The sequence below is a fragment of the Oenanthe melanoleuca genome, chromosome 3 (assembly GCF_029582105.1).
Source record: "Oenanthe melanoleuca isolate GR-GAL-2019-014 chromosome 3, OMel1.0, whole genome shotgun sequence".
Lineage (NCBI taxonomy): Eukaryota > Metazoa > Chordata > Aves > Passeriformes > Muscicapidae > Oenanthe > Oenanthe melanoleuca.
The window spans coordinates 78,280,544-78,293,986 of record NC_079336.1 but is presented as its reverse complement, the minus strand read 5'-3'; the positions used below and the strand labels follow the sequence as shown (position 1 = coordinate 78,293,986).

General features: G+C 33.4%; 1 protein-coding gene across 7 annotated transcripts in view; it reads left to right on the top strand.

Annotated features, from left to right (window-relative positions):
- SDCCAG8 (SHH signaling and ciliogenesis regulator SDCCAG8) overlaps positions 1-13,443 on the top strand; it is a 105,233-nt gene that overhangs the window by 15,017 nt on the left and 76,773 nt on the right. For all 7 annotated transcript variants that reach the window (XR_008840001.1, XR_008839999.1, XR_008840000.1 and 4 more), the window contains exons 8-12: positions 579-767; positions 2,734-2,872; positions 5,458-5,610; positions 7,895-8,029; positions 11,062-11,178. Coding sequence is in view for 4 of the 7 variants with exons in the window: in XM_056486304.1 (XP_056342279.1) it covers positions 579-767; positions 2,734-2,872; positions 5,458-5,610; positions 7,895-8,029; positions 11,062-11,178 (733 nt within the window). In the remaining 3 variants the exon portion in view is untranslated. The remainder of the gene's footprint in view (positions 1-578; positions 768-2,733; positions 2,873-5,457; positions 5,611-7,894; positions 8,030-11,061; positions 11,179-13,443) is intronic.

Sequence of the window (13,443 nt, the reverse complement as noted above, 5' to 3'; positions counted from 1 at the left end):
GAAATTCTGGAGCAAATTCGTCAGAGCACCTGGTAAAAATTTGGAGACAAGTAAAAAACTTAGCCTGTTTTTCTGCACATGTGTTTGACCTCAGGTTGTGTATATTGCTGGATCTGAGTGAATGTGCTGATTACATCTGGATTTTTGTCTAGGGAGTAGAGAATAAATATTAAGTTAGTGATATTGTTAATAAAAGCAACAGAAAATTCTTCAAGTATTGAAATATTTATACAGCTGATTTTTTTTTTTGCTAATGAATAGTATACTCTGTTCAGACAAAATGTATATCTACAGGTTTTCATCTAATAACTTCATTTAATTTCAATATTTTCTGGTACTACAGGGAAGAAATAAATTAACACAGTATTGTTTTGTCTATTAGTAATTTTGATTGGGCAGTTCAACCGTTATTTTTCTGTTAAGGTCTTCCTTAGCCTATTGAAATGTGCAAAACAATGTTCATTACAGGGATTTTTGCAGTTCTTTTTAGGTTACATTTGTAATTATAAATTGTATATGAATATGACATGTAGAAAAATATAATTCCACAAACAATATTTTTCATTTCCTCTTTCTAGAAGAGACCTTTCAGAATCTCAGAAGACATGCAGAGATTTGGAAGGAAGGCTGAAGCACCAGAAGTCACTGTTTTCAGCCAGAAGTTCCAGCCAGGTGGGGGGTCTGTGCCTGAGCTGTGCCCAGCACGAGGCCGTTCTTGCACAGACTCACTGCAATGTTCACGTGCAGACCATCGACAGGCTGACCAGGTGGGCTGTGGGGTGTGCACTGTGAGATTGGAAGCATGGCTGCTTCCATTAAACCATTTAAGTCTCAATTCCCTGGGTTACATTTGTAGAGAGATGTGCATTTATGGAACAGTACACTCCCAAGCTGGAGTGGTAATGGTGAAATCAGTTAATGTAGGTCCCAACCACTCCGAAATCCACAGTAGCTTTGCTACTTATTTCAAGTGGGAAGGAAATTTAGTTGTTGTCACGTAATTGTGATAACTTGGGCTGATCAGATAATGAGACTATTTACAGTCTCTTTCCTGTTCATTTTCACACAAGTCATTCACTCTGTCAGCACAAATATTGTGCAAGTCCAGGCGTTTTGATTGATTATTTCTTGCAAAAGTTCATTGTAATTCTGTAGTTGGAAATTTTTCTGGCTCCACTTTATACTCCTTACATTTGGGGAACTTTTCAGGTACATCAACAATAGGTAAGGATGCATTTCCTACCCCAAACTACCTGTAGTTTCTCCCTGACAACAAGACAGGGAAAAGAAGTTCTATTGGATAAAAATAAATGAATTTTTTTGTTACAGCCTTTTTATTTTTTTTTTTAGTTCTGGATTTATTTAAATAATTTTTAAAATCACAGTTACAAAGGCTGAATATATGTAATTCAGTGTTCCCAACAATAAATTCTTTTTCTTAAGGAATTCTGCCAGTAAATCATCTTCAAACAAACTCTCCCTTTCTACTTGCTAGCAATAAGGATAGGATACTGCAACTTTCTCAATGTTTGTTAAACAGCCATCTATTTCTTGTCAGATAGCTGAAGCTTCTTAGAATTTCTGAAGTATTAGAATGAGCCTGAGATGGAATAGTGGGTCAATTAGAATCAGGGAGACTGAAGGGACATAGGACATTTATGTACTCAGTCAAGTGGACACTATCCCTCTGCACTAGATGCTTATTGCCAGGCTTTATGTATTTTTTTCTATTATCAAGTCCAAAAATTTTCTGGCAAAGCTCTCTTGCTGAGAATTCATGTTTCAAAATCTGCTTTTGCAACAAAAGTAATTATTTTTCATAACTGTTGGAAAATATGAACAAACTGTAAATCTGTACGTTCTTGTCCTCTTATATTACAGTAAGCTTGAAATAAAAGATTTGAACTGACCTATTTATCTATCTTAAACTGTTATTTCATTCAGATGTTTGAAAGAATCTTAAACCAACCTCAACTTGTGCTGCAGTTTATTAAAAACAAGGGTGTTTCAGTAGGAGTTTTCAGAGGAATTTTATCCAATTCAAAAATAAAATGAAATTTCAAAGTATGACTTTTAGGTCTCTGGCTAATACAAAAAAATGTGTTACCATTTCACACAACATTAAGAAGACAACATTTTTCAGCCAGAATCTTGAGCTGCATCTAAATGACAGACAATTAAACTTAATGTAAAAGCTTTTAACATATCAAAATAGTGAAAAGATGAAGCATTACAGTCCTACTAACTCTGCTTTACCATTTAGTACAGATTTTAGTTCGTAAGAGTTGTAGAATCCAGGTGTCCTACTGTTTGGCTAAATTTGAGTTTGCAGCAAATGGATTTAGATAGTAATTTGATATACTTAGCGATTACTCATTAAACCTAACCCTTCCTTTTTATTATTTTTTCCCTCTTTTACATTTAATGACTGTGTAATTCCATATTGCCTTTTTTTAAAATTTGCATGGATCCCTGTTTTGTTGCATCAACAGAATGTGCTTGGCTTCCAAACATTGATAACTTGAGATCTGCTCTGTTTACTGGCAGTTTCTCTAATGGCCCAGCAAATGATATTTTCATGCTTTCACTCATGAGTTTCAGTATTGCTTTGCTTACTACCCTTAAGTCTTTTATCTGTTTGTATTTTATATTGGGCATATGTGCTGTTTGGGGCCTTTTCTCTTACAGAAAGATATAGAAGAAGTTTCTGACTTGGTTTTTTTTAATATGCAGAGAAAGAGATGACTTGATGGATGCACTTGTTTCACTGAGACAAAGCATGAAAGAGATGCAGCAACGAGAATCTAATGCTTGTAAGCAAGTTGAACATGCTGTTCAAATGGCAGAAGATGCCAATTTTGAAAAAACAAAGGTAAATCCATCACAAAATTAGAGCTTTTTAGATGTTCAGATCTAATGCAAATGCTAATTAGTTTTCATGCTAATAGGAGAATACACGCATAAAGCCTTTGTCATATATTGGTATGATATAGATTTAAAACAGTTGCACCTGCAACCTACTGCAAACCTACTGTTTCTGAACAGTAATATGAATTCTGTATTCAAATTTTTTAATTCTCATCAATACTATGAGGAGTACTGCATTTTTTAATTGATGTACTTTCACAGCTAGGTGATATAAATTGAGCTGTAGAATTTTCAAAGATGTTCGTGATATGTAAGAGGATAAATTTGACATCACATTTCTGACCTACTCTGGAAAGCATAGTTAAAATGCTTACAAATAAACCTTTTGCCTCAGATGAGAGCAGTGCAAGAGCTGATTGACTACCAGAGCTCTTTGAAGATGAGAAGTCTTGTCTAATGCTACCTGCAGGAAGCTTTTGGTGTTACATAAATAATAATGATAAAACCAGTTTTGATTTAACTTGTGTTAGTCCTAGTTCTGTACGCAATCAACTTTATATTGACCTAAATTATTTCCTTGATGGTTAGTGACATCTACTGTACTATTAGTGAATTACTATGGAATTGAGAGAGGGTTACTTTGGTTTGGTTTTTGCAATTGAATGCAAACAAGATTGATATAATTGTTGTATTGATAAAATTGGTAATATTTATCCAGTGCTGTAAGAGAAGAGTGTGTGCTTGTAGGGTTGTGTGAAGTGCTACCTATTTGTCAACAAGACTGAATAGTAGTCTGGGGTTTTTTTCATGCTCCAAAATGTTCAATATGAAGGAACAGGAAAAAATTTTTTACTTATGTTGCATTAATTTTGCCTTTTTACAAGTCCAAACCATCCTCTTTTTTTCACCATTCTATTCTACCCTTAAGTGCTGTTTTTCTTGATAACTGGCATGGAATCCCATAGAACAGTCCATGTAACAAAAGGGAGAAGTTAACACATTAAGCTTTCAAGTACTATAATTGCAATTTTATCAGGCTGTTGACCCAAAGTCTAACCTCAGGTGCTTATCATTTAAAACCACCATTTCTTCTTGTCTTTTGGTTGTCTCTGTAGATTGTGGCCTCTTGCTTATTACATAGAGCAGGAAGGAGATCTGTTATGTTTAAGTTTACATAGTTGAAGCAAAATCAGGAATATATTTTTGACATAAATGTCATAAAAGTGTAATTGTTTGAACTGCTCATTGTGTAGTCAGAACAATGGAGCTAACAAAATACACATTTCTTCTTGAAATGCAACTATTGCAACTACTTCCTTCTAGAATGGCTTTGGTTTAGATGTCTACCAAGCTACAGCAGTTTTATGCAGGCAATTGTTTGCTGAAGTCAATTATTCTTTCCTACAGAAAAGGATTCAGTGCCATAACAGAGGGATTCTCTCACCATGGTAGACTTGTGACACAAAACTAATGGAGACTGTTAGAGCATTCTCTAAAAAGGCAAGATTTAACTTTCTCCCCTCATGAACAGTCCAAAGCCAAAAATATTTAACTCAAGGGATTAACTTTGAGTAAAAGAAATATAAGCAGTTAAAAGAAATTAATTTGAAAATAAAGGGTAATAAGTTAGAATTCCTAAAGGCAGGTTACTGTAGCTTCTTTGAAACAGAATATGCTGGATGTCAGTGGAATGTTGAAATTAAATCTAGTTTACTTGTAGGCTAGCAATGCTCCCTTCAGGGTGCTTTGAATACTTGAATTTACTTGTAATGGAGTAGTGTATTTCTGATTTTAATTTACATAACACTCAAATTGTACACTTTGGCAGAGATACAGCAGCATAAATGGATAAATACCTTCTTTTTTCCCTAGCATTTGTAGAAGATAGTGAAGACTGTGTTTTGCGAGTGTTCTTGAACTTACGTTTTTTTTTTTTTTAGTAGAAAACCCACCTGTCACCCTGTGTTTTAGCACCCGAAATGAAACAGTACTTTTTGAGTATTTAGTCAAAATAATTTTTGACAAACCTGAAATTTATTTGTCAAACTTTTTTGTATCTTTACTGACTGCTTTCAAGTTTCTTAGTGTTTTGCACTCAGTAATTCACTTCAGGAGGAAACAAAGTGGAAGTGGATACATTTTATTAATTTTTCCTTCACTTCTTTAGTTAGACAGTAACCACTCTATTTGCAAGAAGTCAAATACTGCAGGCTGATTCTAGTGATGTGCATTCAGAAATTTCAGATTTTAAATGTAAGGCAAATAGTCATAGTTTTAGAAGAACAGCTACTTATTTGGAAAATTCACATGAAAAAATTATTCTGTATTTGCCATGATTCCTAAAAGCATTTAAATTTCTCAGTTACAGTAGGGCATATATATGCCTACAAACATATACATCTGTTTTCATTCTGTTTGTCCTATTCTATATGTTAACACAGTAGGATATGTATAAGTATCATAAGAACTGCATTAAAAAAAGACATTTCTAATAGCAAACTGGTTTCTTTGAAGGTAAATAGAAGATCGATTCCACATTTGTTTAAAAATTTTAGGTTTCTTTCACTTAAACAAATCGGGGTTTTTTAGGCTCTAGTTCACTGTGAGCAACTGAAAAGTGAGATGGAACGACAGAAGAATTATCTTGAGAAGGAGTTGGCTGCCCAGCTAAATAAGAGGGCTGATGAAAAAGAGGCGCTGCGGCGAGAAATGAAGAAGGAAAGGGAGGACTTGGCAGCAATGGTATGAGTTGGTTCTTCTTCTATTTGTGTATTACTGTGAGTGTATCATCCTCTTTAAACTTTGTCTTTTTTTTGTTTTTAGTTTTGGGTGTGAGAGCTCAGTCACTTCTACCATTTCTTTAAAGCAGTGGTAGATGAGTGATCCTTTGAGTTTAAATAACTGGGTTTTGTGCTATGTCACTAGATACATACTAGGTTTTTGATGTTATGCATTTTATTGTAGTTTGCATAATATTTTTAGTGCACTGTGTCAGAGTAAGAAAGGGTTAAGTAATATGTGATGGTTTATACCTGGCTCTTTTATAAAAATTATTATTTAGTTTGCCAAGGCAAGCATTCAGAAGTTAGCACAAGTCAGATTTAGGATTCTTTGCTTCTTTGATCTTATATATACATTAATGTTACAATATCATAATTTCAGAGTGATCTTATCATATGTTTAGTTTTCCCACCTGCAGAAATGTGTTGGAATCTCTTTTCTCACTTTTACTAATGTTTATAAACTCTCTGAGACAGAATCTGTCTCATCATTTATGCTGAGACCATTGTGATAGTCTTGATGACCTTGTTTTAGACTTCTAGATGCTGCTGTAATTTGAGTATAAAACATGAGGGTTTTCTTCCTAATGGAGTCTTCAGAGGAAAGCTCAAGATAACAGCAGTAAGCCTGTGATAGAGGAGGCATTCCTAAGGTGATTGAAATGGGGGGAAATGTAGAGAGATAAATACTTCATGAATTAGTGGCGTTCATGTTTGTTTGATATGCAACATCTTCAACCATTTCTGGTGAAGGTTTGGAAACAATAGAGTGAATTTCTCTCCTGATTGTAGACTTTTTCTTATTTTTTGGGATTCTTTTATAAGTTGTATGGCTTATTTCTAAAAATCTGGAGAGCACAGACTGAGCCAAATAAACCATTTAAGTGTGTATAAAAAAACCTCTTTGACTCCAATTCCAGATACAAAAACAGGTATTAAGCACAGTGATAGGGACTAAGTGATAGTTAAGTATGTGAACTGATCATCAGTGATCTGTTGCCGGGGAAACTGAAATTTAAAAAATAACTGCAGATATTATTAAGCAATTCCTTGTTTGACTCCTTGCTATCTATTAAAAGTTATCCCTTCTATGAAGTTAGCTGTTTTGTTAGAGTTGCTTTAAAGCAGTGTATTCACTCCAAAATACAGCCTATTAGAGAAGCATTTCATATTTTTTTTTGGTAGTCATCACTTTAGTTTGTATTTCATCACCCACTGAGATGTGTTTTACTGGAACCAGTAAAGTTCTCACTTTAAGTAGTTGTAGACTTTTTTTTACGTCCTGCATATAGATTAAACAACATATAGTGACACTATGATGATGTCATGCCTGGTAATTAAACATATGGGATGACTTTGTAGAAAATGATGATCTATGTTAATGATTTACACATACATATGATTAACTACTTATATGTTTTAGGAGTATGAGGTGGCAGAAATGGTATACTGTGTCGAGTTTCATCTGAATATTTTATTGCTTACTTTAAGAAATGGTTTGTTTGAAGGGGAGAATTAGCATGATAACATAAATCAGTGGATGTATAGAGTGAAAAATAGTTATGAATATATAATCCTCTAGATTTGGCTTTGTATTTCTGAAAGTTAACCTAGAACTGTCAGACACCATTATTTCCACTTATATTAGTAAGCTTCAGGGCTAAACAGCTGAAGGTTCACTGTCTCTGTTTTATTGTTACATTTTTTAATAATTCAGCAAAATTTAATCTGAATTGCATTAGAATTTTTAATATACTATTTCTATATGAGTTTTGCACAAGAGTATGCTTTGATCTATAGTGTTGAAATGTTTTCTGGACTTAAATTAAGATCTGTGGTTGCAAAAACAGTTTTCTTTACCTGCGGGAACCTGATTTGGTTTAAATTAATCTACATAAGGATGGATAAGAAGCTGTTAAACAGTACTCTTACCTTGAAAAACTAATGTAGCCAGCTGCTTCTGACACCTGGAGACTAGTGCAGTCAATTAAATGTTTCAAATAAACTACTGTATGATAAATAGATTAAAAATAGTGCACCTATTAACAAAATAATAATAATGTAGCCATATTATGTTATATTATTAATAATATAGGATATATTTTGATTGTAGATGCCTGATTTTTTTTTATTAAATTTTTAATGTTTTTTGTCTACATACAGTTGCTTTGGAGGAGAAAGTTCCGCAAGAGTTTGATATGAGGTTGGGTAAATTGCATCATTACAGTGTTCTCGGACTTTTTCAGGTGACAGCTTTGTCTAAGGATGTGGCTGTTTTGGAGGCTCAAGTAGAGAGACTTACAAGGGAGAAGAATTCTCTAGTTAATGAGTTAGAAGAATCACAGGGCCAGCTTGCATCTCAGGAAATGGAAATGAATAAGGTAAGCACATTTATAAATGAGTACTGAGCTTGGTTTTCTTTATCATTGTGACCTGAAAGAAGAGAGTTTTTGCCTTATCCATTTTCCTGTTTTGATAAGGAATGTGTGGTAACTGTAGACTTCATCTCAATATCCCAGAGGCACTACAGCTGTCTCAGGTGCAGGAATAAAAAAATAACTTTTTCTGTTTCCAAGTCACCTTGTCATGCAGAAGATAGCTTTTTTGCTTTGCAGCCTATGGGGGTTGCTACTTAAAACACTATCCCAGTGTTTCAGTAAAGAATTGAGTTTAGTCTGAGTGAAACAACATAGAATTGAACAGTGTATTTAATTCCTACCTGTGGGACTTGCAGTGCTAAAATAAAGGGACCTATATCAAATCACTGTTTTTCAAGTTCTTTCCTTTAATGTAGTATACTGCTTAATTTAGTACTATTGTTAGTATGGCTCTTACAAAGACATTTTCTAGTTAAGAATTATGGCTTAATATGCATCTTGTGTAGGTATATCACTCCTGGGTGCTTTCTTTTGCATGTTTCTCAGCCAATAAGATCCTTAAGGGGGGGTCATAACACAAGAAAGAAAAAAAAAAAATATTTGTTACATCCTCTTGAAATGTCTATATTCCTTACCAGTAGTCCCAGGGCCCATCCTACCTCCCCTTTCAGTTGTTTACTGCAAGGAATTGAGGAGCAATTTATTCTTGGGGCCTCTAGAGATATCAGGAGAAGTTTTCAACAGTTCCTGTCTTCCCCTGCTGCCCTGGCTGATAGAAACAGGCAAAAGTATTGCAGAAAATTCGCAATAAAAAGTCATCCAATCTTACTAGAAACTTTATTTTAATTTTAACTGAAAGACAAAATTTTTAAAATCTCAGAATGATTTGATTTACCAATTTTGAAACACACTTTTGGTCTCTCAGGCTGGGTTCACAAATGATTAGCAGCACTTACAGGGGTGAGAAGGTGATGAAAGAGGCAGTACTTACCAATGTTCATTGGTCTGAAAAGAACAATTTTGTACCCTACCAATTTGAAGTTACCTCTCTGGAGATGATACTGTGGTTCCAGTCCCTGCTTCAGTTCATATTAATACAAAGTTGAATAGGTGGTCACCTTGCAATAGTCTATTAATTGCACTATCCTGATAGATTGGAAAACTTCATTTGTGTCCCTGTACTAAACTGAGAAGTCTTGAAAACCTCTCAGCCACTGAGCTGACAGGACTAAGTGCATCACCCTGACATTTTAATTTGCTATGTGACATCTTTGCTTGTGAATCTGACTCCTTGTTTCCAGACTCAGTTTGCCATTATTAAAAACAGCAAATAGCAACACTTTTGTTTTGAGTTTTATCCAAAATACTGTTTTTCTTCACGTAACAGAAGTCAGGGAAAGAAAATATGGAGTGAGAATCTATTTCCTTCATTCTTGAGGAGACTGAAAAATCCATTATTAGGACAGCACCATCTGCTGATACTTCTGTGTTATTCCCTTTATATAGTGTTTGGAGGAGCTGAAGGCGAGGATTGCTGAATTTTTTTAATTTCACTTGGAGGAAGTGACATACTGCATTTTGTTACATCCTTCAGATAAAGGAAGGAGGAGGCAGAAATTCAGGGTTTGCAAGCTATGCAGTTGCACGTCAAGATTTTTTTAGTTGCATATAATATTTTGGTGTTTAAAAAAATGTTTCAGAACTTTGCCTTTCTTCAGAGCATTTGCTGCTTTGCATTATTTGCAATGGCTAAATTCACAAGCTGTCCTTTGAATTTATAAATGATGCCACTTCTTAAAAGTTATGACAACTGGTTTAGTTTTTCTCCTAGAATGGTTTCATTGCATCATGCATTATTTACTTTTCCCCTACCTTTTCTTGAAGTAGAAAAAGAAAAAAAAGTGAAAAGGAGAGGAGGTATAAGACTGAAAAACAGAAATTAGTTTGGGTTGTGGAATATGTGAGAATGTTTTTGAGAAGCACAGAGAATTTTAGCAGCAAATTAAAAGGGTGTAGATTTAAGCACCTACTGAAAGAATATAAGCAAGGCAGGAGAATAGAGTGAGCTGGAAAGAGAGTTGACTAAGGAGCTGTGAGTAAACACATTCTCATGCATTCTCACTAAGGAATGTATTTGGTTGGTTAATTAAGGTGAAATCAACAGGCACAAACTGGAGGTGATGGCACAGGATAAGGACAAAAAGGGGGCAGCTTAGATTGAAAATTGCAAGAATAACAACCCTGTACAGTAGTAAAGTTATGTGGAAGGTATTAGTGATCTTCTATTTTTTATTTTTTTTATTTTTTTTTTTTTTTTTTATTTCTTTCACTTTCTCCTAACCCCTTCACTTATCCTCTGAAGTTGAACTGCCAGATGGAAAGGATTGAGAGGGTGATATTATAAACACTTCAACAGCAGAGAATAATTGTCCTCTGTAGAAGTGATTTCCTGAAATCTTGCTTTGATCCATTTCTTCTGGACCATGTATCTATTTAAATAAACCTTTTTTTAAAAAGAATTTATCTTCAGTTTGCAATAAGTTTGTAATGCTCTGATCAAACTTTGAAAATTTTTGTGTTAACATTTAAAGTTTCTTTCCCAAAAGTGTAAAATTGGCAAGTTAAAATATACCTTTAATTAGGAGTGTGATAGATACTTTACTTTTAGGTTTTGAAAGTGTTGACATAGACTTTCTTGAGATTTTACAGAGAATGAGAGAAGAGTATAAAACCAGAAACTGTCATTTAACTGTAGTGATATATATTTACAACATAAGCATTTATACTTAGCAAAATCTTAATCCAAATACATTTGAATCTAGAAGGTACTGCATATGTCAAAGTTAATGGTTATATATAGAATTCAGATCCACCTTTCTATGTAAAAAATTTACCATTTGTAGACCTAAAATATCTGTAAATTAAAAACATGTTGGATTTCAATGACCTGTAGAGGGCACCAAAAGATCTAATTGCAAACCCTGGTCTATGGATTCTTCAAGCTAACAGATCATGTTGTCTGTGTAATCTAACAGGTGTGTGGAGAAATGCGCTATCAGTTGAATCAAACCAAAATGAAGAAGGATGAGGCAGAAAAGGAGCTCAGAGAGTACAGAACAAAAACTATAAGGGAGCTTGAAATTAAGGACCAGGTAAGAGATAATACTGCTATAACTTTGCAGTTATTAGTAGCCTAAGTAGGGTTTTTTCAGAAGCTGGAATGATTCATTTTTCTAATAGTGGTCATTTATTACTGTTAAATGGTTTAAATTAATGGCAAAAAGCCAGCTTTTACTGCTAAATAAATACCTCTTGGTTATCTTAATCTTGTTTTCAGCCCTAGTGTGTTCAGTTTTGCGCATCACTCATTCCATGCTTTCATATAGAATTACTCTATCATATTATTCATACCAGCTACTTAAATTCTATGTACTGTATACATGTGTTTATACACTTTTTCTCACAAATAAATGCACACATAATAACCTATACATGCAGCCTAACAAAACATTAAAGACTCTAAGCATAACCTAATGATACCAAAAATGAAAGTAATTTATCTTCCAATTTCTTTAAATATTCACTGTTACTGAATGGTGGGATTCATAGAAAGTTTAAAAAAACAAAACCAAAACAAAAGTAACCTTTTAGAAAAAAACCCTATAGAATAAAATCCACTCTGCTTTAACTATTGCTTATCTAAAACTGGGTTTTATATTAATACCAAAACCAGTATATATGCCTTACAGGTAGTCTGTGAAAAAACATCCCAGGCAGTAAGAAAGATTATTAAAGTAACTTGCAGCATGCTTGGCAAACAGCTTGAACAGGTGTAATCTGCATCTTTTGTAGTGCCCTTTTTCTTGAGGTTCTATCCATTTTTCTCTAGTATTTCAAACTTTCAGTATTCCTTCTTAAGTTATTATTTACACATAAGAATCTTCTGAATCAACAGATATATAAGATGCACATGAGGATGATATTTTTTAATATGCTTTTTGTTATTTGAGCAGCCTATCCAACAGGTTTTGGACCATTCTTTCTTTTAAATAACTGAACAAATAATTTCCTATATAAGAATAAATGTAGAAAGAAAATAAAGTATTTCAAAAATTAAATTTTTAATTACCAGCTCCTCAAAAACTGCATATAAGAAGTAAGTTTATTAACTTAATAGTACAAGCTTAGTCTGGAAGTGATATTAATTCAAGTTATAATGAAAATAAATGTAAAATCCAAAGAAGGAGCTAGGTGAAATAACCCTTCAACATGTATAGAAAATGCTACAGCACAGAAGAAGAGAGGTCTTAAAGCATTCTTTTTTTCAAGGTTTGCTTTTTTTTTTTTTTTTTTTCACTCCTGCATCCTTTAGGCCTAAGGACACTGAAAAACAAAAACCAGGCTTGTCGTCTGTGTCTTGACAGATATCACAGATAAAAGAGTTGGCATAATCTTGGCATACAAATAAAACAGGATGTGTTTAATAAGATACTTGAAGAAGTATCTTGGATTTTAAATCCTGTTCTTCAATTTGCTTGAGGAATGCCTTTTGAACAAATTACAAAATGTAACAAAATATTTTAACCTCATGTGATGGCATACTGGTATTTTAATCAGTATGATGCTGAATACAGCAAAATGTGGTGATTTATAATTTGATACAAAGTGAAATTATCTGAGGGAGAGTTCCTATCAGCAAAAATTACTAGATCATTAGATAAAGATTAGATATTGAGCAATTATGTTATTATATTGTTCAAATATGATTGTTAGTTCCTCAAAATAAAGGAAAACAAACAATTTTGAAATTCTTAGACTCAGTATCTAGTAGCTGTTTTATAGCTGTGGCTCCAGTAACCCAAAAAGTTCTGTATATGTCCTAGGATTATTTAACACGTTCAAGACAACCCAAGAAGAATGTTAAAGTGCCTTGTTCTGTTGCTGCTTGTGGGCTGGATATTTTTAAATCAAAATTTAACAAATGTTCATACTTTACTGAAATTATTTTGCTTTAAAAAAATAAAAACAGTTTAATCACATCTATATTTGTATTTAAAGAAAACCTGAAATGTTTTATCTTATGTAGCACTGAATAGCAAATAATAATTGTTCTTTGGTCTCTCAGCCATGACCTGACCTTCTGGCTAAGAGACAAAGCTGATACCTTCCTTAGCCACCATCTGTTCATAATAAATACATATTTATTTTTTTTAAAGTAGAGAGACAATAATGTATGAGTATTTTCATGCTATTCTGTATTAAATGATGTTTTTTTCTCTTTCAAAAGCAAAGGCTAATGTTTTGAATTGTCTTTTAATATATTGAGACTGAGTTTACAGTATCTTGAGGTATAATTGTATTTTTAATTGTGCTACGGATAAATTACAGTTTTGAAGACATTTTGTAGTTTACATGGA